At 38.1% G+C, this 27504-nt stretch overlaps 1 protein-coding gene across 1 annotated transcript in view; it reads left to right on the top strand.

Moving 5' to 3' along the window:
- The window catches only part of MYO3A (myosin IIIA), a 118440-nt gene that overhangs the window by 46294 nt on the left and 44642 nt on the right, over positions 1 to 27504 (top strand). The window contains exons 6-17 of the mRNA XM_077173813.1: positions 3669 to 3745; positions 5004 to 5149; positions 6869 to 6934; positions 7328 to 7483; positions 16655 to 16754; positions 19077 to 19193; positions 19990 to 20094; positions 20175 to 20258; positions 21097 to 21299; positions 23069 to 23167; positions 23268 to 23382; positions 26722 to 26848. Coding sequence (XP_077029928.1) covers positions 3669 to 3745; positions 5004 to 5149; positions 6869 to 6934; positions 7328 to 7483; positions 16655 to 16754; positions 19077 to 19193; positions 19990 to 20094; positions 20175 to 20258; positions 21097 to 21299; positions 23069 to 23167; positions 23268 to 23382; positions 26722 to 26848 — 1395 coding nt within the window. The remainder of the gene's footprint in view (positions 1 to 3668; positions 3746 to 5003; positions 5150 to 6868; positions 6935 to 7327; positions 7484 to 16654; positions 16755 to 19076; positions 19194 to 19989; positions 20095 to 20174; positions 20259 to 21096; positions 21300 to 23068; positions 23168 to 23267; positions 23383 to 26721; positions 26849 to 27504) is intronic.

Here is a 27504-nt window from a genome sequence, read left to right as displayed (position 1 = left end):
CTGACCTGTCTGAAATATTCTGTCTGGATATGTATCATTACACCAATACAACCTGAAATAAGCAAACAAAGAAATCAGTGTCAAGGGTATCAGCAATTACAGAGGAATTGAGTTATAACTCCACTACTGTTGAGAGGGAAGTAGCTACTTCCCTGTTTGCATCCTGACAGGAATAGTGGCTTCTTCTCAAAGTGAAGCTTAAGGTGCTAAAGGAAAACCTGGGACCATTAGGACCTGCTGCCTCCAGATCTACTCAAAAAGGGAGAATTATAAAAGACTGACATGAGACTTTAGGGCAAAGAGATGTGGAAGGAGAGGCCACTTTTTTCATCATACAACATGGAACAAGAGCAGCAAAAGATACCTGCCAGAGAGCTTAAGGGGAATGCAGTGTGAAACACTGCTGCTGTTATACATCTGTTTCCCTAGGAGATTAAAAAAAGATTGGGAAATAATTCAAAGCATTTTGGCCTGTTTAGATCTGTAGGGTTAATAGTGTGAGCAGTTTTTGGTCCAGACACTACCTTGAGCAATGATGGAGTTTCATGTTCTTAATCTACAGAAGATCACAATGAGGATGCTTTGGTAGTGAAGTGTACACTGAAGGCACAAATAAAGAAGGAAGAAATAGCTAAGGGAGTGTAAGCCCTTGGGGGTAAGGTCAAGGTCATTATATATGAATGCAGTCTCCCTGCTGTGTGTGAAATGTGAGATTAGTACAATTTACTAGGGCTGCCCCTTCCTTCACCAGCATCAGGCACTAAAATGGGCATACTGCTGTCACAGGACATCATCATAAAGGGATGTTGTACAGCCTCCCAGTTTAGATCATAATGTTGTCTGCTCAGATTGGGCACTGTGAGACAAGTCTTTCCTAATAGTAGGGAACTAATTTCTGCCCTGTTTTTTCTTTTATTGAGTGCTAAGGTCAGAAGCAGATGGCTTTACTTGAAAGGGTATTTCAATATGCCTGTTTTCACAATGAAAATCTTGAAAAATACTCATAGTGTAAATGTCCTAATTTTCAGTTTTTATTAGTAAAATGGTGCCTGAAAAAAATAAGAAGAAATGCAGCTGTATGCACAATATTTTAATTTTGGTGTGCTTTGGCACTATTAATGCACATACTTATAAAGCTCTTAACTTTCATGAGAAAAATAAGTCATATGTAATAAAACATATTACAACATATTTTAGATTTTCTTAGGATAATATTTGGCTCATTTTGCAACAAAGCAGTAGTAAATGGGGAGGAACAAGATTTGGTTTTGTTTGAAAATATGTAGGTTAAAAAAAGTGGCCAGCTATATGCTTGACTGGTTACTGAAATGCTGGAAGAAATGTTACTAAGTGTGGAATTACATCATCTTTCCTCTATACACAGAAAAAGCCCAAGGAAATATCATTTGTCATAAGACCTACGCTGCATAATCTAAAATGCCACTTTAATGCTGAGAGCAAAAGGATTAAAAAAACAACCAAACAAAAAGCACACAAAACCCTCAAGAGCCTAAAGAAAGTGGTGAACAATTCAAATTAAATCAGTTTTTTATTGAAATGAAACAAGGTTGAGGAGGAAAAAAATCTTCAGTTCATTTAATAATTACAGTTTGAAGAGGGAAAAAACCCAACCGTGCATAGACAGAGAAGATTGAACACATTAATGTACCTTTTATATTTTGTTCCTAATCTCTACAGAAAGTTATGATTATTTATAAGATCTGACACTAGAATCATAAAAATATAGTCAGTGTCTTTCTTTGCCTGCAGATCTGAATCTCATATCCTTGTCCAAGACTGCAAAAAACGAGCTTTGCACAGGGGACTCCCACAACATGGAGGAAGGGAGAGTAGCCTCAGCTCCCCCTGAAATCAAGGAGATCTCACATAATAATGTCTGTTGGCATCCCTGCAGTGGTTTCAGAGCTGAGGTGATGTGTGACATGTTTTTCTGGGAGCTCAGAACAGCCACAGACTCTGTGAGCCGGAAGCTGGATCTCAGACAACTCCTTGAGATGGCAAAAACAAAGCCCCTGCTTAGCTGAGTAGAAGTAGGATTGATGGACTTTGTGCTAAGACTCACATTGTCCTGCTTTCCATGATGCATAACACTGTGTATTGGACTTTCTGCAGACATAAAGAGAGAAAAAGATGGAACTTTCTCAAGGCTGGTTTAGACTAGAGGGAGGCAGCCACAGTGGTTGCATTTATCTCAAAGAAGCAGGTGGGGTATTCCTTACAGTCTTTATTTTCAGATGTTGCATACTTTTCTGTGAGAGCCGAATGCAGATATTTAGTGTATCAGAGCTGAACACGTAGCTTTAGAGTGAAAAAACAGATCAAGGTCTCTTTACCTATACTGAAAAAACCCACAAAAATCAAACCTGCCCAGACAGAGGTTTAATTAATATTCCCATTGGATAGTTAATGTGAATTGCTCTTGTTATGAACTGTCTGCAGGCTTTTTAGGAGGAGAAGGTCAAGCATTTTCAAACCAGACAATACAGAGTTGAAACTGGACAGTGGTGCTCACTGGAGCTTCATGTGTTTCAGAGCAATGAAATGGAACTCACAGAGCGAAACCAAGTCCTTTTACATTTTAAAGAAAAGACAGATGTATGCATGAAAGCAAAATAAGTGAGCTCCAGTGTCAGTCAGACTGAGGCTGGAGCATGTGTATGTAGAGCACAGGACCTTTCTGGTCATCCATGGCATCAGCTCTTCAGAATATGCCTCTGGTGGACCTCACTGTTGGCTATTACTCAAACCCATAATAGTTTAGGGCTTGCTAGCTGAAGGGCTGTTTTTCTCCATGTGTGGACTTCACTGTTATTTGTGACTCATAAATCCATAATAGTTTGGGGCATGCTGGCTGAGGGGCTGTTTTTTCTATGTTGTACTGTCCCTTTTGCATGCACTATTTCCAACCAGTACACCCTTGTTTTTTAAGGAAGGAAGTTGGTGGCAGGCTGCTCAGAATTGTGTTGTAGCCCACTTGAATTTCTAATATTTCAGTGTCTTTTAACTCAAAACTGCAAGGAACCTTTGAACTTCAGAGTTCACGTTCCAACCCTTGGCCTGAAATAGTTAATTCCCTAAACTACAGCTCATATTGCAAAGCTGATTTACAGGATTGTTGCTTTGAGAATGTGCTTTGAGCATGGAGAGACTTCTGCTTTTGTAAGAATTTTTGAGGTTTCACTGTTTTGTTGTTTCTTTTTTATGGCAGAGCAGTTAAGAGATGAGAATAGGTATATTTTATAGTGTTAGCATGAAATATATATATATATAATGAAATGGAGGGTTAGTGTCAGTAGTGAGCATTAGAAGGCGTGGAAGGTGCAGTATTTTTCCACCCTCCCTAAGGTGTTTTACTGCTCTCTTAAAACAGGATGTAGAAAACCTTTAATTGACCAGTCAAAAAATATGGAGTCAGATTAATAATCAAATGCTCATTTGGGACTGTGTCCCGGTCCTGCTGAAGCCACTGAAAAAAAGGATGCAGAGAAGCTTTCAGGACTGGGCCTCTCTTTCCAGAGAACTGTAAAGATGTATCTGAGATTCACCTGTGCAGGAAGTTGTAGCATGACAAGAGGAGGATGTCACCCTTCAGAGGGGCTGTCTTGGATGGAAACTGCTCTGCTGATGGCTTCCCCTCGTTCTTCCAGGTGTGTCTGCTCAGCTGACCAGCACTCGTCTCCGTCGGAACACCTCCGTGGGCACCCCGTTCTGGATGGCTCCAGAGGTCAGCTTTCAGAACATTTTGTCACTGGTACTCGAACTGCTGTATTCTGCATTTCTGCTCCTTGTCTTTCTTCCTGGTCCTTTCACCAAATGAAACAGCAATGTCCTTTTAAAAAGTGCTTTAAACCTTTCTGTCTTATATGTTTGCAAGAATTAAGTTAAAATTAAGTTTGGTTTTGAAATTGCAAGATTAGAGGCAGGGTGCAAGACTCTGAAATGCTTACTAAAATGTTGAAGAATATAGAGTGCTACTATTGGTACTTTCCAGCCTTTCAAGCTCTGAAACTATAGATATCTCCCCATGGATGAAAGGAGCCCAAGGTGGTACTGTGATAAATTATAGCTTCTATTTTTTGACTTCTGCATCTGGAAAGTTTTTGATACTATATATCCATACTTGATTCATCAAGAAATTGAAAAGGTTATTATGAATGAAGAAGCTGCACTATGATTCTCTGGAGGTTTTTCCTGACTGAAATTGAAGCATATACAGATACATTTTAAGCTGAGACAGGAAAAATATTTCCTTATAAATAAGCTTATCTACTTAGAGTATTTGTGGGCATACAAACACACGCAAGTACATCTGTTTATAGTACATGAAACTAGTCTGTTTATACATATTTATTTTTATCAACACACTCTGTTCATACATATAAGTCTAGCCATTTAACTAATGGTATACATGTTGGTTTAGATCTGCACCTAATGGGATGAAAAATTCTAGATTCATCCAGCATTATGGATAAGCTGAAATGTATTTAAAGGTAAATACTTTGCTGTGATCTAATGAACTTTGTCCAGATTCACTTGATCTGGAAATTGGCTGATTTGGTTGAATAGGGACCCAGTAAGAGATAGTAAATCCAGCTTCTGCTTTTCTGATTGTTTCAGTTCATAGAGAGAGCAGTATACTTACAATAATTACTTAGAAAGAATAATGCATATAAAGAGTTGTAGGATTGCTGATTTTCCTTCTACTTCCTTTGTTATGGGATGGAATTTGTTCAGCTGAAAAAGCCATGGATTTGTACCCTTTCTCCAAATCGGAGAACATCTGGCTGGAGAATGTGGTGTTCATGGACACCTGCTTTTTCTAGTTTAAACACTGGGGGGGGTTGGCAATTGGGTGGATGCTTTAGCTTTCTAAATGTGTGCATATCTGTTTATTTCACTGAGTAATCTGTAAGAGATTCCTCCAGCTGTGGGTATGCTCTTAAATGGGGACATTTAACCATCCCAGTCTTTTACTCCAACAGGTGATTGCCTGTGAGCAGCAGCTAGATAGCTCTTATGATGCTAGATGTGATGCATGGTCACTGGGTATTACTGCAATAGAGTTGGGAGATGGAGATCCACCCCTTGCTGATTTGCATCCCATGAGGGCACTCTTCAAAATACCAAGGTAATAGCTGATGTCTTTGTTTATTGATGGGTTAGACTGAATCTTTTCCCTAAAGTTTGCTTTCCAAAAGTTTTTGCTTCCCAAAAGTTTGCTTTCTTCAAACTTAGACAATGTAAGTTTGTGGACTTGTTTTATATTATTTATACTAGGAGGTATGTTTAAAATACTTTGCCCAGTTGTATTTTCTGCAGGGTCTGCTTTAACCATGTGGGCACATTGAGAAGTTCAGAGCTGATTTTTAGCTACATTTGAGAAAAAGTCATAGGGCCTTCTCCTGAGTGAGCTGCTGCCACGTGAAAACAGGACTTGCTTGAGTCTCGTATTTTCTGTTACAAAGAATGATGTATGATAGAAATACAGATTCTGAATACACAGCCACTGTGGTGAACAGGTCCCATATTTGTCTTTAGGAGTTATCTTCTGTCCTCTGAAGCAGAGGTTGTTCCCCCACTCCCATGCATTTAGGCTTCAGCTTTTCATTAGCTTGTGCTGCTTCTGGCAGTTCCAGTGTTGCTGTCCTTGGGCAGCGCAAATAGCAACTTATTTTGTGTTTTTTGCTTTGAAGCTGGAAATGTAAGTAGGCAAAGTGCCACTTATGGCATTTCAAAGAACATCAATCTCCAAGTCTGTAGTAATGATCATACAGTAGTAGTTTGTGGATTTCATCCTAGGAACTGGAGCAGTACCACAACAGCTGAGCCCCACATGGTATATGTAAGTGCTTGGAGTCCTTTTCAGCCAAGACACCCAAATTAGTTTAAATTACCTTTACGTTTAAGAAATCTTGGCTGACCTGGCACTGAAGCAGAGTATGAATGCTCTTCCTACCTTTGCTTGCTATGGAAAAAGCAGTTGCAAACTATTTTGGTCAGTCACTGCAGCTAGGACTTCAAAAAAGCTTCTGGCTTATACTCTCACAAGTACTGGGCACCTTTCTGCTCTGGAGCAATATAAGATCAATACTCTTTCATTCTGTTTAGTAAAACCTGAGAGCAATAGAGTAAACATTAAGCAGCACTTGAAGAAAAGAGTTTTGGTTGATTGAAAAGAGACAGCAAGTCACCTTGTCCATTGGCTGGTCATTCCTTTTGTCTTCACGGCCATACTCAGTGAAAATGGCATCTTTGAATGGAAGAAGACTGTCAACACTGTTTCAACTAAAATAATACCTAGAGTAAATAGCTCTAACAATAGAAAAGAAAGCAGTATATCCATTTACAATAGATCTCTATTTAAACCTTCACTTCTGATTATCTTCTCATGAATGAGGAATAATTAATAAAGAACCAATTCCTTTGGACATTTTGTTCGGCAGGTTGATGAATTCAGTCCTTCTGAGAAAACTTAAAATAGAATTGCTTTTTAGAATTTCTCCTAAGAAAGTATATTGTTTCAGGCTTGAAAAAAAGGAATTTGCCATTGCAAGTGAATAGTGATTAATGAGTTGTTATTTTAATTTCTTTTTACTGATTTGATTGAAAAAAATCACAGAGATTCTTAGCTACACTTGGTAGATTATCTCGATGCTATTTCTCCTTATTAGTTATGTAAAGCAGGAGAACCAATGAGGCATTGCATCATCTACCCATGCTTCTTTTACCAGTGGAAATCAATATCTTTTTTCAGTGGCCTTCTAAAACTCATTACTCAGCCTGCCTTCACACATTGTTTTTGTCAAGTGAGTAGCTTATTAACTTATCACCACACTGACCTTTGCAGGAATCCTCCTCCAACGCTACAGCAGCCTGAACTGTGGTCACCTGAATTCAATGACTTCATTAATAAGTGAGTAACAACTGAGACCACTCTGGTTGAATATGGAACATGTGTAAATGTCATGTGTAAAATATCTTTTGTGGAAATCTGTTGCAACTAATACTCTCCCTTAAAAGGTTGGTTAGTAAATCCATTTGACTTCCAAGTGAAGCTCTGTATTTATACGTGAAATAGCATTTCAATACCCTTGACTTTTTAAAGTTAAAGAACATTTATTTTTAAAATTCAATAATTTAACTTTTTGGACTCATCAATTCTGTGAAGTTGTATCAGTTTTTCGTGCAGAGCTGTTTTGATTAAGACAGATATATTTATTATGGAGTCATGAATGAACTCCAGACAGGCATTTCAAAACTTAACTGCAAACCCTCAATGATCATATGTTTTTTTCTGCCAGCACAGGTGCTTGACTAAAGATTATGAGAAGCGTCCAACAGTATCTACTCTTTTGCAGCATGATTTTATTAAGCAAATTGAAGGAAAAGAAAACGTGCTACAAAGGCAACTCATGGAATTTATTGATGTTCATCAACAAATGGGAGTCACTGAAAAGGCAAGGTAAAGGTAGCTAAAGAGTAGACCAGTTGGGTCAGTTTTGATACTTCCACTGTTTCAGAATGACTAGCACTCAGAGAAAGATTCAACCCTTATAACTTTAGATGGCAAAAAAATTGAAAGTTTAATATTTGAGGTCCCCTGTACTACCAATGGAAACAGAGAGGCATCATGATTCACATGTGGGATGAAACAATCTTTAGAAGTGCCTCCCATTTTTTCTGTGGCTCCAGATATAGTCTTAGACCCCAGCTTTTAGAAGGCTAAGTTTAGGTGAAATTAATTTTGGCATTTTCATACATTTGCATGGTCAGCTAATGTTTAGTTTGAGCAAGTATGCTAAAACCAGCTGGCTGGGTTCCTGTAGGAATTGGATGTTTCTGACTGAAATAAGTGATGGTCCTAGCAGACCATGTTTTGCAAACTTCAAATCTTATGTCTTCTTGAATGGAAACTTTCTTTCTTCCACTAGCATCTAAGTGATATCAATTCTGAGCAAATCACTTAACAACTGATGGCTTTTTTTGAAAATACTTAAAAATGTCTTGGCTCAGTTTTACAATTGAAAAAACTCCATACAGTACACATATGTATCAGATGTGAAATGTAGAACAGTGTTGAAGTACCACTGGTGTGACTGCTCCTGCTTCAAGGAAAAGCACCATGCTTTTACTTTTTTTTTTTTTAATGGAACATGAAATTTAAAAGTCATTTTGGCATTATCATTTATGTGGAAAAAGCTTGTTAAAATCTACCACATTTCCTTTGACACATTTAGAGTAACAATATATACAGCAGTCTTCAGTTCTAGTTCTGGAGAATTTTCTATTTACTGTATGCTTTGAAGATAATAGTAAAAATATATTTCTAAATAATTATGACATTGAAGTTTTTTCAACTTTAACTGGATATGAGAGGAGTAGTGCTTTCTCTTTTCTGACATTGCAGTATAAAACTATGTGTTTGGCTTACATTTAAGCTTCAGACTGGATTTAAATGCTCTATATATTGCAGACTTGACATTTGCTTAATCCAGAAAGATTCTTGAATTCAAATAAGCTTATCAGATGTCAGTGCTGAGCACTAAACCAGCAACATAATCCAGACTTTAAATAGCATTTATTTTAAAAACACAGGGAAATGATATGTGGTAAAATAAGTCCAAACGACTAGGTTATATTAATTAAAATCTTATTAACAATTGAGATATTAGTCCTTTAAAAGCCTAAATAATTTTGAAAAAAATCAAGCTTCCAGTCAATTAGATATTGTGGCTTTTTTTACCCATTTTAGAGAACTCACTTTTGTTTTCATATTCTTTTTTTTTTTCAAATCCTTTATTTTTTCATGTAAATGCTGCATAAAGCAAACTGCATGAACTTTTTTTTTCTGTACAATACAAACATAAAGAAAGTGGCCCAGTTTGCATGTGTACAGAGCAGTCAAGTGGTACAAGAAGAGGATGATCTACTGGTATTTTCTCTGTCCTGTTTAAACTGTGTTTTATAAACTGATGGCTCTTCATTAGAACTAGAATTTAAGGGAATATATTACCATATATTAGTTATGGTAATATAATGAAGTTACCTATCCATTTATAGTTGATCAAGTGTAACTTTTATGTCAAATTTCCCAAAGGAAAACAGAATTTTCTCTTTCAAAATAATAATAAAATGAAATATATAGCATAATTTCTTATTTGAATCTGTGAAAAAATGTACTTGTTTAATTCAGAGTGTAATCTAAATGGCAGGGTTAAACTGAGCAGAGCCCATATTTCGGTTTACCAGTTTAAAATACTAACAAGTAGTATTTCTAACCTAAATTATTTTGTGATTGTGCAATTTTGTGAAATACAGTTAGACTGACTACAGAGCAGCATTTGTATTTTTTTCTGCTGTGAATGATAAGAGACTATGCAAAGATTTTTAAATTCAGTAGTCATGCTTTTTAAAAAGTCTTTTATTACTAATTCTTTGTATCTTCTGACCTTTAATCTGCACAAAGCAAATGGTGTTAAAAGCAATGTCTGTACAGAAGTACCATGTAAATCTGATTTGAAATCAAGACATAAGTGTTATAGTGACAAGTCCCCTGGAAGAGCTGCTCTTTTCTTGTTTATGCTATTCTGGCACTGTTTTTACAGTAATGTGTTAGGGTCCTACTGTGAAATTTCTGAACAGTGGAATGGCAACTTTCAGCAGTGGCTGGCAACTTTCCTTGTAAAACTTCTTCCTGATCTCGAGCTCACACTCTCTCGGTCCCTAATTTGAAGGCATAACTCTCCTCCTTCTTTACAATGGGAGTGACAGTGGGAGGCAGGTAGTTGAAGGGGTTAAAGATCTTTTCCTTCTACTGCAGGAAGAAATCCTGCTACCTGAATTGTGTTGTTTAAATGGGCATTGGAATATAAAGTCAATAAACTTGGTAATGTTGAGTTAAAGCTGAAAATTAGGAATCCAGTTATTTTCTTTGTATGTGTTTACTCTCCTCATCAAATTTAATTCATTTATTGCAGTTTCATATTTCAAAGGAAAAAAAAATTAATAGCTGAAGTCCCGCCACTAGGTTTTATGGTGTGCACTATTTCTGTTTTCACTCCAAATCAAGTCACCTTCTTAGCTCATTGGGCTGAGGTACAATTTGGTTCTGACTGCTTTCTGCAGCAGTAGCCTGTTGATGTGCTTGTGATCTTACCTTGCAGTTTGCTGAATGTGCAGTTGATACAGCCCAAAAAGAAAAGCTCATAATGTTATGTCACATTCTCATGGGTTTTTTGCAGAGGACCTTACCCTCATGTCCGATCCTTGTGCACTGTGTGTGCTCAGGAAGGATGTGAAATCTCTAGGCACAGAGTGGAGCCACCCTGAAGTCTCTGCCATTGGCACCATTGTTCCTGAGGTATTTTCCCACACTGAGGAGTCACTGAGTCATGAGGGCTCTCAACCTTCCCAGTGTTGTTATTCTAGTGAAGAGCAACCAAGGTTTTTAGGTCCTGCATTGTACTGCATCCTCTGAAGAGATGGAAACAAGAGAAACAAGAGGAAGAAAGCCCACCAACCACCTGACTAACCAGAGAAATCTCAATTAACACTGATAAAACTTTAGATAGCAATGTACCACTGCCTGGCTCCAGGTTTCATCGAAGTGATAGGTAAAAGTGGTTTTTCAGTAGCCTTTGAGCAGTGTTCTAGCACTAGAATATCTTGTGCTACTCAAGACTCAAAAAAAGCATGAATACTAGCAGTAAGCTTCATTGAAAATTCCACTTTTTTACTTTGAGCAAATGCAGTATATTTTTTTCTAAAATAATCATATTCTTATGCTAAAAATATCTATTTGCAACTTAACCTTTCCTAGCTCAGAACTTAGGCTGAAATGACAATGGGAATAGCAGGAGAAAATATTCCTTGATACATTAATATTTTCCCATAGCATCCTGACTATAGCATCTTTAAAATCTGCTGCTGGGAATGATATATGAGCTATATATCAAATATGCTGTATGAGATATGCTATATGGGCTAAATTCACATTAGAGAAGAGGTGAAGCCGGCAGAGTTGCATACTAAGTGCAATTAATTTTGATGGGTTTTTTGTGTGGAGAGTCCCTTTCAGGACAGGGTCCCTGAGCTTGACTATGCTTTCAGTATAGCTGTTAAAATTTATAATTAGTGATGAAAATAGTTATTAAAAATGAGTACTGCAGCATATACCCAAAAACAGTTCTAAAAATACACTGCTTGCTCGGCCAAAAGAGGGAAAAAATCCCTGCATTGTAAAGAATTTTACTCCGCAACAGAAATAGCTGTCTTTGAAACAACCTTCAGAACTGTCGCATCTACACCTGACAGTCAGGCTTGTAAGACTTTTATCTCGAATTGTTCGGCTGTCTTCTTCTTGACTGCTTTTACAATAATCTCTGCAGAAATATGCAATGATTAGTACATTGTGTATTTCCTGGGAATTGTGAGTCATTCCAGAAATGAGCTGTACATATGAGGGGTATTCAGTGCACCTAGATTTCAGCAGATGACTCTGGTCCCCAGATTAAGAGTTATCTTTATATACTCTCTGAGTAATTATGGGAAAGAGACCTATTCTACTGCAAAATGAGGCAAAGTTTGGGGTAAGCTGAATTATTTTCTTAGGAGTTTGTCCTCCTGTATTGGCCATATAGGGTTGGCACTAAAATCAGTAACAGAGTCCTAAACAGTTGCTATATTTAACTATTTGGAAAGGCCAGGGAGATAATTTCATAGAAGTTCATGTACAACATGCACAAAGGTGACTGTCAATTTATTGACCCCTATTAAAAGCAGGGAGTACCATAAAGTTTCCTTTCGTGACTTTTCCTGATTGCACAGACTTGTGTCGCCCATTTTCTGGTTGTTCACTCTGTCCCAGTCTTTCTGACTCATCCTGACAGTGGAAAGCAGCTGACAGCAGCTGACAGCTGACAGCTCTGCAGGGCAGGCTGTAGGAGAGGATGGGAGATCCCCATGCTGGCTTGACAAAGACAATATCAGGAGCAGTACAAGATAGGACACACAGAGTCCAGTGCTGTCTTGGCCAAGGTCTCCAGATGACATCTGGATGGGAGTAGTGGCTGAAATGGGGGGTTTTAGAGTTTGAATTCAATCTTTGATCCCTTCAGACCATTTCTTCTTCTCCTGGAACTCAGTGTGGGCTTTGTTATACCAAGAAGTCTGTGCTCCTGCATTGAGGACACTCCTATGTAGGATGGCTGTGCTGCAAACCTCTCTCAGGCTGAGAAGCAGTAGGGAGTTCTGGGAACAAAGGCCTTAGAATAAGCTGATCTCCAGTCCCATAGCTATAGCACATCTCTATATCTGAATAATGTTCTTCTGTATAACACAATGGACAACAGCAATGCCTGAATGAAGAAGAGTTTACCTTCTGAAGAAAACAGGAAGATGTTCCTCCTGCATTCAGAACTCCTCAGGAAAAATGCTCTGCAAGTGGTACTTTACTGTTGTGCCAGTCCACTTGCTCAAGAACTCATTTCTCCTGAAGGTGGGACACTTCAGCAGGCATTTCATGCCCATGAAGCTTCCCCTTTATCATCTCAATATGGCTCTGAGCACAGGGCCTGGGCCTGATTCATGAGGAGCTAATCCCAAAGAGTCCTTTTAGAGATCTCCTATTTGCTCAGTTAAGAACACTACTTCCCCCTGAAATTTGTCATTTATTGTCATTGTCATTTACAATACCTGTATCAGGGATACAGGTATTTCTTGAGGCTGTTGTGAAAGAATAATAATCTGCTTTGTTTACAGGTCATGGAAGAGCAGCACAAATTTTTTCAAACAGATTGTGCAGAGTTGGGCACAGGCCACCTCTGAATCAAAAGCCCCATAGCTCTGCAGGGCAACAGTGTGCTCTGAGAAACATAAGCTGCACAGCTCCCTGAGACTGCAGCCTGTAGTGTCAGTGCTGTCAATCATTTAAATACAGAGGGGAACACAGGTTTGTCTGCAAAGCATTATGCAGATGCAGCTGGAGGCTTATCACTGAAGTGTTACACTTTCTAAAGTCAAGTACAGATTTTTCATAGGTAGCAGGCTGTAGTTTTATTTAGGCAGATTTCACAAGATATCTGTGAAGAAAAAAATTGGATTTTAAGTTTGAATTAATACTGCTTTGCCCAGCCTCCAGAGAAGTAGAATCACCAGCAATGACAGATCCTGTAGAGGTTTCTCTGTGTTGCATATTTGTCATTTTACTGCTGTTTGTAACTACTGGGAGGTGTACAGCTGTTTCCACCTTCACCTTACAAAAACCTCATTATTTTTAGTTTCTTCTGTACACTCAGACTAAGGCCAGCCCTTTTACTGTCACTTCTTAGTCTGTAGATGATTCTCCAACCAGTTTAGGCAGAGAGTTCAGCAGGGCATCATGAGTCACACTTGCCTTTTCATGGTATTTTTGGAACTATCAGAAATCTTTAAAATACATTCTGACAATTTGAAGAAAAAAGCTGCGGTTGCCTCATTTTGATTTAACTGAATCTTGAAAGATAAGTGGGGGGAGGGGAGCATTGATGTGAAAGAAAATGCACAGAAACAATGCTGCCTTGGCTCATTTTCTTGTCCTTACTGCATTGAAGGTTCTGGCCTTAAGCTGCCTGAATTGCTTGTCAGGCATGCTTGTAAAATCCAATGCATCCAATATATTTTTGAGCAGAACAGAGATACATGGTTATTTCAGTTCACAATGTCTATGTGCATGATCTTAATGAAACTTCAGCACTGATGTCAACAGCACTGATGTGGGCTTTTTTTAAGTGGAGTGAAGCAGTATAACTGCCCTTGAGGGGTCTGTGCCCTTTGACAGCAAAGTGGAAAAATATTGTGTTCTGCAAATCTGCCACTCTTATGTACTCTGGAGAATGGAGAATATAATCTAGCCCTACAAGCGCTAGTGTTCTCATAATGTCAGCTGAGGAGGATTACAGGAGGATCGATTTTATGTAATTAAACTTCCCTGGCATACAGAGATCTGTTTCCTTAAAAGAAAAAAAAAATAGAAAAAGAAAAATGTCCATGACGGGAGCATTCTCCTCCCTTCCTGCACAGCAATTGTTAGTTTCTTACAATAAATGAAAATTGGTAATTGAAACTAATCCTGGGAAATACCACTCTCTCACTGATATGCAGTAACATTTAAGGATCCAACTTATTAAAAAAAATGTGTTCAATGTGTAACAGCTCCACCAGAAATGGAAAGCAAAGCTTGACAGATGCTTTGTTTTGGGTCTTTCTTCAGCAACAGAAAAAATAGAACAGTAGAGCTTGACATAGTCCTGCAATTCCCACATCTTTCCCTTGTGTGCATATTGGTAGCTCTCTCTCAAAGTCACACTGATATCAGATGCATCTTCTGGACATAAAATGACCTTCATACAGGTACAAAGGAGAAATTGTTTCAGCTGTCGAAATTTAACTTTTTTCAAATGAAACTTTTAAAAAGAGGGATAAATAGGAGTGTGAATTATAGAGGGGATGAATTTCTATTGAGAGGATTGTCTGCACCTCTGACTTTGGATTCAATAATGTCCTTTAGCTGCTAAATGCAAATCAAACAGCAGCAGATCATGCAAGGCTGAGGAGTTAATTTAAATCTTTATATTACCACCTCCTCTTTAATACTGCCTGGAGTACATGCTACCAAAAGTGGTCTCATACTGTTGTTGCAAAGACAGTACTATCAGGACAGCTCTCATGGTAAAAGTGGATTCCAAAGGAAAGGGAAGAATAGGTCAAACCTGGGATAATGTAGATCCTGTCAATCCTTTGGTTCATTTTGCTTTCTGGTCACTTAGCCTCCTCACTGGATACTGTGCTGCAATTTTAGTACAGAAACTGTGAAACTATGGTAGCTCTTGCAAGGAAGTCTTACATATTTGTGTCTTGATATTAAAGCTGCAGAATTAGTCAGCTGTGGGTGTGAAGCTCCTGCCTTTACATTGTGGACAATTAAAAAAACTCTAGTGGTATATGGCACCTGTATAAAGGAGGAAGAAACTGGCACCAGGATGAGGACAGGCCATTCTGTCATCCTCAGGGAATGATTGTTAGAGACAAGAAAAATTGAAAGAAGTGATAGATGAAGTGCACTCTGGTCTGGATTTCCATCATTCAGATTGTGGGTGCACTTATAGTGTGGGAGGGCATCATTTGCCCATTTCTTCCAGTCCCTTTTCAGTCCTGGCAGATAGGTATTGCACCAAGTTGGTGTCTGCTTGAGTTTCTGCATCTACATTCCCTGGTAGTGCACAGCCAGCATGACCTGAAGCAGCACTCATGAACTAGGTGATGTTGATGGAACAGGTACATATGCAGTAAATCTGTGGGTGTTCAGCTTTCCCCATCAGTGTGCTGTTCACTCACTCTAACTTTCCATCTTGGTGTGACTACACTCTTTCTTCTGTCATCTGTTCGCTGTATATCAAAATTCTTGCCTGTGTAGAAAACACCTGTCTGCTTTTATCTATACCATATATCCAAATACCAAAATTAAATAAAGAATTTCCCTGGTCTTGTCCGGGATCAAGGTAAAGAGTGAGTGCTTCACACAACAGTTTCCTGGCTGTCTCAGTTTACCAAGGTAAATGTTCCTTGTGTTTGAGAGGTTCCTTCCCACCAGTGGCATCAAAGGGAGTGAGGTCATATCAGGAGAGCAGATTTACTTAATAGTTTTCCTGTGCTTGTGCCTTATTACATATCTGAGCTTGATCTAGTTTGTGAACTCTGCTATTACTTATCCAGTTTCTCTTTTCCCTTATTTTCCCTCATCTCATAAAACAAGTATAACTAATATGAATTGTAAACCTTGCGTTCTCTGCTGTGTTTGCTCTATTTAGCAATGCCTTTACTCTTGGATAAAGCATGATCCAAGTCTCTGGGAATTTTCTTGCTAATTAAAATAAGGCTGCATAAAGTTGGATTTATGGTTTGATTGAAGGAGAAAAGAAATCTAAGACAAATTTAAAGTTAAACTTGAAGTTTAACCCTGGTAAAAAAGATATTTGAAATTTTGTTTCCTTCTCATGTATGATTTTTTTCTCCTAGCAAGTCCAAGAAAATTTGGTCAAGATGTATTTCACTTACCCCAGTGGTTCTGCAGCACTTTGCTCTATAGTGTGGTCATCTCAGCCAAACTTTAGAGCACTGTCATTACTAAGCTAAAAATGTTTCTGTCCTGAGTGCTTTGTCAGCATCATCTTTGCTGTACTATTTCATCATACACCTCTGGTTTTGTCCTATACATACTGTTAGCAGGATCTTTTTTGCATGTTGGTACCAGAGTTTCAGTCTTACATGCTTTATAAATAGGTTCTTTTTTTTTTTTTTAACTTGTATTGCCAAGCTCCTGTCTTATAGCTGATGTAGGGGTGTGATCTAAGGAGGGATCTATAGAGTGACAAAGTTCTTCATGGAAGCATTTCTGGAATCAAATCACAGCTTTTGAATTGTCAGGTACTGGTGTGCTATACCAAGAAGTTGACTTCTGTATTGCTTTTCAAACATTTGTGTGTTTAAATTCAGAACAATGGAAAAGCTAGAATGTTTTGGCCTTCAAGATAGTTGCAGATGCAAGATCTGCTCTATGTTTCCTTACGTCAGGAGATTGTATCTCTTTCTTTTGTAGATTTGAACGTATTCACACAAAGAAAGGGAACTACAGTAAGTCACTAGTTTCAAACCAAGAAGAGGTAGATGATTTAGCAACCTTGGAGGTACTGGATGAGGTAAGAACCTCTTCTTTTTTGATGTTTTCCTGTAGAGGATTAATCATATTAAATTGCAATGGTGTGCTGTTGATTTTCAAATTCAACTGTATTGTCACACTTCAGTTGTGTAAGTGTACAATGACATTTCACCACTTTATGCCAAATATTTTAGACACGATTTACTGTGTCAGAAAGGTTCCAACTCAAAGCTAAAACAATCTCGGGAGTTACAGCTGCAGACCAAACAGTATTGTAATACCATTGACTAAACAGGATTTATACCATCGGATTTTATTACACCTAAGTATCCAGTTTGCAATGGTGTGTGAATCTGATATTGGTCTAGGTCCAAGACCTTCCATCACTGTTGCTTGAGCACTGAGAGTTGCCTTAAACTAGCTCACCATACTCTCCCAGACTAGGTTCTCACTGACTTACTTTGTTGGGGAAATGCATGGGGGTCAATTTATGTCAGCTGAGCCTCTCATCTGTCAATGCCTGCTGGTGAACCTTTGACCAAATTACTGATACAAATACCACTGGTTTGTCAAAGTTGAAAAATTAGTCCACTGGGTGCAGGGAAACATGGTATAAGGGAGGGAGGAGGTCTGCTGTGTTTATGCTTTAAGCTTCAAAACCAGAAAGAAGAATCAGGCTGCAGCACATTATCTGCAGGTCTTGGAGGCCATCAGTGGTTGTAAACAAACTGTCATTCTTCATCTACTGGGCTGTGCATAGACTATAATTCACATTCTCTTATCTGTAAAACTTCTCTGGTATATAGTACCTTTGTCAGTGCAGAATATTCATTGTGGCACTTGAGCTGGTAAACTGTATCATACTGACAGCTCACAGAACATCTTCCATCTACCCAAGAGCTTTGTTATAGCTTGATGTTTGGTTAATTGTAATTGAACTAACCCAAAATTCATCTACTGGACAAAGTTCAGGTTTAAGCATTTTTTTAGTATTAGGAAGATTAAGACTGTTGTGGGGTTTTTTTCTCTTTTACCATGATACATATAAACAATCCAAGCTAAAGAGATTTTATTGCACAAAAACCCCAGACTAACTGGAATACATCCCATCTCCTCAGAGATGGAGCATTCTCATGGAAGTCCTCAGGAAGCCTCTGTCTAAATGCATTGTTTGACTATGTGGTGTTACTAAATCAAATCCAATTTAAAACCACTTTCACATATGATTGGCAGCTTCTCAGAACTGTATTCTTTCTTCCATTCAAATTTTTCTTCCAGTTTAGATAGCCCCATCATCGGAGCAAGACAAGAAACCTTCTTTCTATCAGTACAATAAATAATTTCAGAAAGGGCAGAAGTTCCCCTAAAATAATTCTGTAATGTGAATATGGTTTTGGCAAAAAGGAAAGAGAGCATTCAAAACCAAAAAGTTTATCAAGGCAATTGAAACCCAAGATTTTTCTCCTTATGTTTTCCCATGAAGGAAATATAGCCTCTGCAGCTGTTGAGAATTCAGATTGTAAGTGTATTAAACAGGACACAGTGTACAACGCTGTGAATAGATAGATGAGGAAGGAAAGCAATTCCTTCTGTAGTCCTCTGCTGCCAGTTGGTCTGTTCCAGAGGGTATGAAGCCTAAATATTTTCACATGTACCCCAGATTAGTCTCAAGGCTGGTTGAATTTCTTCATTCAACTCTGTGGCCTGTTTTGATTGGAAACCTAACCAGGCACTTTATAGACCCAGCTGTGTATGCAGAAGAAGCTGAGGGAAATTACATCAAGAAATTTGAATGCCACTAATGGGCTCTTCCTTTTTCTTGGTTCTGGGGGGAACTGGCTCTGCAACAGCAAAGAACAATCACAGCAGAGACTGCTTGTTAATAGGGAAAGATGCCTCATTGTTTACATTAATGGGAAGAAAACAGTTGAACATCTGTGTTGTATCATAACTGAGAGTAATGTTAGAGCAGCTGTAGTGGCAGTTATGGACTCAATCAAATGGCTCTTGCTTGATAAGTTACACGAAACTTTAGTAGTAGAAATGTAGACAAGACTGTCTCATGGAAACCTCTGATGAACTGAATGAAAACTGAATGATGAACTGAATGAAAGTACTTAACTCCTTTTTCTACAGCCACTTGATGATCTGTAAGTATGTATTGTTCAAAGTAAGACAAAAAATTAGAAATGCTAGTGTGTTTGAAAATATTACTTACTTTTGATCATGATCCATTGTACTCCTAACTATAAATACCTTCCCTCCACACCCTCACCCCTTGAAACGATATAAATATTTTATACATTTTCCTAACATTCTTCTCCCCCCATGTGATTGATGGCTCCTGTTCCCTTTCCACCAGAACACAGTAACAGAGCAGTTGCAGAAGGGTTATGCCAAGGACCAGATCTACACATACGTTGGGGACATTCTCATCGCTGTCAATCCATTTCGGAACATTGATATTTATTCTTCACAGGTGTGTGAAAGATATTGAAGATATTTATTCTTCACAGGTGTGAAAATTTAGGCTTTTCTATTATAAACTACCACCAAATTCCACTAAAATATAAATATTAGTGTTAACTGTAAAGTCAGACCATTCTTAAGATTTATTTTAGCTTACTCTCAAAAGCAAAATTACCAGTAGAAATTTTCTTTCAAGTGCACATTGGCACAAATTCTTAACACTTGCTGAAATGAAACACTGCAGAAATGAAAAACTCCAAAATAATTAATTTCTAGTGTCTTTATGTCTACAGTGTAGATCATGCACAAAGCAATCCTGTAAAATGTTAACTGCTGTGAATCTATCTCCTTATTGTACAAAAGGGAATTTGTGTCCCTATTATACAAAAGGGAAAAATATTAAAGTCAGATCATACAATAATTTGGGGTTATTAATTATCAGATACTACAGGTACAGAAAAGATCTCAAGTTTTGACATGCAGAGATACTAATAGGAAGGGAAGCACAAATAAATTTAAATAAGTTGGCACCATGAGGTCTGACAACAGTAAATTTCTCCTAATAAATTTAGTTTCATAATGTAATCAGGGCTAAAATTATAGAAAATTGCACTTCATTTTTTAGCAATTCTTATAGTCCTAAGTACATACAGATTCATGGTGTAGTGACTGCAATAACAGCTCCCTGAGAAAACACCACTGCTGGAAACTTCAGCATGCTGTACACTAATCTAAAAATAAAACCAAACTTAAAAAAAAAAGTTTTTAAAGGACAATAATAATGCTTTTATTTTTCTTACACTTAGCATTCCAAACTGTATATTGGAGCCAAACGGACTGCCAACCCTCCTCACATTTTTGCTGTTGCTGACATAGGCTATCAATCCATGGTGACATACAACTCTGATCAGGTATGGATAAAGTGTCTAATTACATCCTCTGCCAGGCTGAGGGATATGTGATGAGCTCAGTCTTGCTCTGTTCTCTGCAGTGTATTGTTATTTCTGGAGAAAGTGGAGCTGGCAAGACGCAAAGTGCCCATCTGCTGGTGCAGCAGCTCACTGTCCTTGGCAAGGTAAGTGTGAAAGGGGATGTCTCTGTGAGGCTTTAAGGCTTTGCTATCCTGGGTCTAAAGTGCTGAACCTATGGACAAGGCAGTGGTTGTGGGGTGAGACTGTTACCAAAGAACATTTTCCAAAGAACATTAGAACATGATGCTCATCTATCTGCTCCTTCCTCCCTCCTAGGGTCACTTGGAAATATGCAGAGGTTTCCACAACAAAAAGTACCCACTGCAATGAGGGCTGTGACTTAAGTCAGATCCCTGTTTAATTGAGTGCCTTCAAGTTACCCAAGCAGTAGTAAATAAAATCTTCTTGCTTCTCATCCTTCCACAACCAGATTGATGTCAGTGGGAGAGTCATTCTGGGCTGTGGCCATCACAACTGTGTAAATAAAATGCCATTTTTAGCATGCCTGAGGTGAGATGAAGGCAAGCTAATGGATTGGTAGGGTGCTGTGGAGCAGTAACCAGATACTAACAAGGATCCTAAAAGCAGATTGGCCATCTCAAAGCCACAAACCTACAGAAACAATAGAAATTAATCTGTAGTGTTGTTATCATTATGTGCATTATTTCTTCCAGACAGTCTTGTTCTGAGGATTGCTATATTCTGACATATTTAATTTTATATACATATATACATATATATACATATACATATTATACATATATATATATATATATATATATATATATATATATGCTTTTTTCTCCATATAATTTCCATGGGAACAGCTGCCCTGATTATGTCACACTTCACAAACCAAATGAGAAGATTAAAGGAACACCTAAAAATGCATGAATTTGAATAATCACTGATAATTTGAAGCAATGTCTTTTTCATATCCAGGCTAATAACAGGACTCTGCAGGAGAAGATTCTCCAGGTGAACAACCTTGTAGAAGCATTTGGGAATGCAGGCACTATCATCAATGATAATTCAAGCAGATTTGGAAAATATTTGGAAATGAAATTCACTTGTGGTGGCACTGTAGTAGGAGCTCAGATTTCAGAATACCTCCTTGAAAAATCCAGAGTTGTCCACCAGGCAGTGTAAGTATGAAAATTGTATTTGACCTAATTTGGGGTTTACAGAGTAGGCCTATGATGCAGGAAATCATCTTGGTTCAAAACACAAAGATGAATGAGGTATCTGGATGTTTTTCCTTAAAAGTTGTATGTGAATAGCTTATGAATCTGTAAGCTAGCTGAAAACTACTCCAGATTTTTTTTTCATTGCCTCCTGGGTTATTTAAACAAATCTTATAAAAATGCCCATGTGATATATAAAATAAGAATGTGCAAAGAATTAAAAACTTACTAATAGTTCAGGTATACATTTAATTGTGGGATTTTGGAGTATTGTGTTAAGTGTATCACTTGGATTTACTTTCTCTAAATTTCCTGTAGTATTGTAGCTTATTTCTTTGTTTGTTTGGTCATTTTCCATTTTGGAATATGTAGTAGGATATATGGAGGATTATGGGTCAAAGATCCCTGCCAAGGACTTGGGGGTGCTGGTGGGTGAGAGGCTGGACATGACCCAGCAATTTGCCCTCCCAGCCCAGAGAGCCAAACCTGCACTGGGCTGCATCAAAAGCAGCCTGGGCAGCTGGTAAAGGGGGGAAAATCTGTCCCTGTACCCTACTCTGGTGAGACCCCACTTGCATCCAGCTCTGGGGTCCCCACTACAAGAAATATGTGGACCTGTTGGATTCCATAGAAGGCCACCAAGATTATTAGAGGGATGGAGCACCTCTGTTACAAGGAATGGCTGAAAAAATTGGGATTGATCAGCCTGGACAAGAGAAGGCTTTGGGGTGACCAAATTGCTGCCTGCCACCTGAAGGAAGCCTGCAACAAAGATGGAGATAGACCTTTTTTGCAAGAACATGTAGTGACAGGATATGGGGCAATAGATTTAAACTGAGAGAGAGTAGGTTTAGATTCAATTTTAGAAAGAAGTTCTTTAGTGTGAGGGTGGTGAGGCACTGAAACAAGTTGCTCAGAGAAGCTGAGGATGCCTCATCCCTGGAAGTGTTCAAAGCCAGACTGGATGGGGTCTCTGCGCAACCCAGTCTAGTGAAAGGTGTCCCTGCCCATGACAGGGGAGTTGAAACTAGATGATCCTTAAGGTCCCTCCCAACCCAAGCCATTCTATGGTTCTATGATCTAATGGTGCCCCTGAGACATAGACCTAAGCTCATGCACAAAGCAGAGGTTTGAACACAATTCCTTTTTGCCATTCTGTAGTGACTGACTTAGGCATCTCAGGGCTCAGTCATGGTAGCAGTTTTTCACCAGTTTTTTTCTCATAAGGAGCACAGGAACCTTGAATATGTAATAAACCTCTGTCCTAGGTTTGGGCATGTAGCTTCTTGGCAAAGCATGCCAAGTCATAAGGCTCTTTTGCTGAATGTCTGCTTCTTGGTTCAGGACTAGAAGACACAACAGACCTACTGCATTCAGTGAACCAAAAGTGTATACCTCTCACACAGTCAGAAGGTTTTTTAAAATAACTGGAATCAAGCAACCCATTCGGTGTGGGTGGATGAGGAACGTGCAAGATCTCATAGAGGATCTACCAAGGGCAGAGCAGCACTGAGCTGCTTTAGCACTGAGCAGCAGTGTCAGGACAAACACAGAATGGCATGAAAAGGGTGTTCACAGGAAGTTCTGTAGTAAAGCTTCTTTCAGAGTCCTTTTTCACTTTGTGTGAGTCTTGCTTGTTATTAAAATAACATTTACTAATAGTATGTGTATCATTAATAAATGTAGCATGATTATATTACTAAATCAGTTTGTTGTTTCTGTTGTTTCAGAGGAGAGAAAAATTTCCATATTTTTTATTATATTTATGCTGGTCTCGCAGAAAAGAAAAAACTGGCACATTATAAACTGCCAGAATATAGACCTCCCAGGTAATGCAGTTTATTTTTGCATAAATTGATTACTAAGAAACACGGTGTTGAATTCTCAGCCTCGTTTACATTCTAACGCTGTATCCATCAACTCTTTCAGATATCTGCAAAATGATCATTTCAGAATAGTGCAAGATTTCATGAACAATACCTTTTATAAGTCTCAGTTTGAATTAATTGAACAGTGCTTCAAAGTCATAGGTTTTACACTGGAGGTGAGTGCTAATAACCCTTTTCATTTGTGAACTTCACCAGCTACCTTAATCAGGTAATATAAAGTATTCAAATCTCTCTTGTTCCTTTTGTTCTTTTAGCATATTGTGTTTATGTTTTAGGATCTTGCATGGTCAACTTACTGTTATATAGTAACATTTAAATTTTTAACGTTTCAAGGCATTGGTAAACCAATAAAATTATATTAGCCAACAAGGCTTTGAAATCATTGAACACAGCATAGCTGAGTAATTTGGGGAGGGGGAGATTTTAACAAATTTAATGCATAGAAAATTATGCTGTAACTGTTTATTAGCCAATAATTTTAGGCCTGTGAATATGAGCCTCTTCTCAGTTTTAAGAGGAGGTCCATGGTGAGAGTTTTAAAAAATTCATTGAGCTGATCTGAGTATTGATGAACTCAATACATTTTCACAACTCCAGGGATAAAGTTGATTGAAGTTCTTAAATCCCTGTGGAGATGAATCTCATCACTAAACAGTAACTGAACCCATTTTTTCTTTATGATCTCATATCATTGCTCAGCTAGCTGTTAAACCCCTCTCCTCAGTCTGTCTTTGGTAGAATTAAAATTTAAAAAGGACTGGATTTATAAAGGAAAAAATCCCATCCTGTGACCTAGTTTTGCCTAAAAAAATAAATAGTAGAGGTATGAACCATACTGTATCTGTGAAATATAGCACTAGTGCTTCAGAATGGATGTATGTTTTCATTTCTCTGACAAAACTGTATGTGGTAAGAAGCTTTTCACAAAAAATTGCTCACTTCAGTTGACTGTTTCTGGCTTTCCTCGATGTAAATATTTGAAATAGCTAGCAGAACAGATGTATTCACCTATTTTGTTCCTCTAGAGTCACTTTTCATTAGGTTGTAGTAGCAGTGGCATTCACAGTCTCTTTCTCCTCTACATGTTATTCACAGCTGCATTTAGTAATATCACACCTTTACTATCACATCCTTTCACTTGTGCTTTCACCTTTCCAGAAGCAGCATGAAAGGACGTTCATGGTTCAGCACTGATAGCAGTTTTGTCACAGCCCCAGAGACCTTGATAAGTCCTAATTTAAAGCATGAAAAGCAGAAAGTCTGTTTTTGTTTCCAGCTCTTTTGTTCACTTGGATGGGTGGAAACAATAATCTTGATCATCCAAAAGAGGCCTTCCATGTACATTGAAGATGCAGTTAGAACCAGGTCACTGGCTGCATTGTGCAGTTCTAGCATGGATCTTCACTTGATTAACTCAGCAAGCCACTGGGAGCTGAATCTGTGAAGAATTATCTACCTGTAGAACCCTGCAGCTTCAGAAGCAGGCTGAGTGCCATAGGCAATCTGCTTGTAGCCACTTGTGAGCCCCAGCCATGTCAGCCTGCCTTGAATCCTCTGAATTAACCTGTCTGAGGCTGTGCTTGCAGGGGTGAAGGAAGAGTCTTCTTCCTCTGCTGAGCTTCTGATATCAGATACACGTGCAAAGGCAATTTTTTTCAGTGAGAAAAATATCCCATAGGACATTGAATTCCTTTCCTAAATTCACTTTTTAGTAATGCAGCCTTAAGCTTTGACATTCATCTCAGTGCGCAGAGGAACTTCTATATAAGCACGTTCAGTGTTTTATTAGCAGAAAGCCATGGACAGAAAAAATTCTTGAGTTAAAACTGAGACCTAAACAAAGCTTTATTTCTTTGAAATTTGCTTTTAATTGACTGACAGGCTTTAAAAGTAAGTACTGTCAGTACTCCCTGTCTTAAAATCACAGTTTTATTTCAGGCTGCACAGCAAAATTAGTAAGAAAGGACTGGCTGAGGGGAACAATAATTATGTTGTATGAGATAGATCAAGCCAGATTTCAAACATACTGGAAAAGGGCAGAATAATGTCAGCAGTTACACATATTGTACAGCATGATGGCAGAAGTTAAGCTATCCATTTCTTTGCATTTCAACTGTGTCCCTAAGCTTAAAATGAAAATGAGTACTTAATCCTAAATAAACTGTGTGCCAATTATCCTCAGGATAATTTTTTAGAGTGAGCTTATCCAGTTTGTCTTGCTGTCACTGGAATCACTATTTATTAACTGCTAGATTAACTTCTGAAAGTGTTGAAAACAAGCTCAAGCATTCTAGAGCAATTAGAGATTTTATCTGAGTAAATGATGCCTGACATGGTTCCAGCAAAGCATTGAATAATATGGATAAAATGCCGTGCAATTATAAAAAGTTCATAGTTGTAAAATACCAATCAGATTTTCAAAACTGCTTCTTATAAAACTGCTACAAAAGTTTTCAACCTGCTATTTATAAAATATACTATTACTGTATGCCTCAAAACACACAGTGTCACAGACTCCTAGTCTGCTTTACAGGTATACCTAGAATTTTCTGAGTAAAAAACACTCAGATCATCAAGTATAATGATAAACATTCACCATTCAGATGAAAATTTGCAGTTAAAATCTAAGTCCAACCTGCAATGAAAGCATTATTTTACTAACTCCAAATATTATTTGAAATTTATGCATTTGTGTATAGGTACTTAATTTACTGTATATATCACTTCACTGTCCAGAGTAATAGCAGCCTTTTTCATGACAGAGTCCCTTTTCACAGAATCACGGAATTAACTAGGTTGGAAAAGACCTTTGACATCATCAAGTCCAACCTATTACCTAACACCAGCTTACCAACTAAACCATGGCAGAACCTCCTAAATAATTTGAAATCTAAATTTGTTTAAGCAAAGTCCATATTAAGATGCTTTGGTGAGTTCCTAACTGATATTTTGAAGGATAAAGTGCTTTGTCAAATCAGAGATGTGAGGCCTCACTCTTCTCCCAGTGAAACTTTTTCTGATGACATTGGTGGGAGATGATATAGACCTATTATTTGGAGTACCTTCATTTCCATGATGCAAGAAACATCAATACAGATTTTTTTTCTACTTCTTGTTGATCTAGGTATTAAATCTTTAGACATATTTGCATGTCTACACAGTGAAGGGCAGATATAAGTAACCTCTGAATTCTTTCTGAGTAAGAGGGTATGCACACCACTGTTTTTTATTTCCTTACTTCCTGTCAATCCTGTCCTGTCAACAAGTACAGAAGAGAGGTTAGGCTATGGTTTATCTTGTCCTCTTTGACTGTCTTACTTTTGAAAGACTTTGCTAAGCACAGAATGGGAATAATTGCTGAGAACAGCACTCCTAGAAGTAGTGGGCACGTGGCAGACAGCAGGAAACAGCACACACGCATATGCCATTGGCACAAACCGCAGAGACAAATTACCTGGCTATTAAGTATTGCATTTTTTTAATATACTTTTCAGGAACTTGGAAGCGTGTACAGTGTCCTGGCTGCCATTTTAAATGTGGGTAACATTGAATTTTCTGCAGTAGTATCTGAACATATGATTGACAAGAGCAACATTTCCAATCCAGTAGCCCTTGAGAACTGTGAGTGTTTTTTTCTTGATTTAACGTTTTTTTCCTTTAGTTTTCATAGCAAATTTATTTTATTGCAAGAGGTATCAATGAAAACTGTATTCACATGGAAATTTTGCAAGAATAATTAAAAACTGAAGGTAGATTAATTCTAAGCCCACCTGAATTCAAATGCAAAAAAGAAAAAAATTTCCATGCTATGCATCTTATTTGACTAACCAGTTCACTGGCATACAGGAAACATGACTAATACTGCAGATGCCTGAAAAAAATCTTTGGAATTTTTCCAAGGTTATTTGAACATTTGATGGAGAGCCTCATTAACACATTGAATAGTTTTTTCCCAGTTTCTTTCTCAGCTGCTCATTACTTTTTCCCCACATGTGCCTGTGGAAATATGGCTCACTAATTCTTTGGACGGGATGCCTTACATTATAAGCTGCTAGGAGGTAGAGGAGGCAAAGGGCCAAAGGTTCTCCAGAAATTTGCTAGACTTTCTCAGTAATTACACCTGGGAGATAATGAAGTCTTCATGCTATCTTCTTGCATGTTTTCTTGCCATAGAAAAATACTGTGGAACTGGGAAAGAAGCACCCTTTTTTTGGAGCAAAAGGAGAACAGCAGTGACTTGTATGAGTGGGTTATAACTGAGAGGAGTATTCACACCT

The sequence above is a fragment of the Agelaius phoeniceus genome, chromosome 1 (assembly GCF_051311805.1).
Source record: "Agelaius phoeniceus isolate bAgePho1 chromosome 1, bAgePho1.hap1, whole genome shotgun sequence".
Lineage (NCBI taxonomy): Eukaryota > Metazoa > Chordata > Aves > Passeriformes > Icteridae > Agelaius > Agelaius phoeniceus.
Note: the sequence above shows the minus strand (reverse complement) of the source record. Positions and strands in the feature narration are given on the sequence as shown.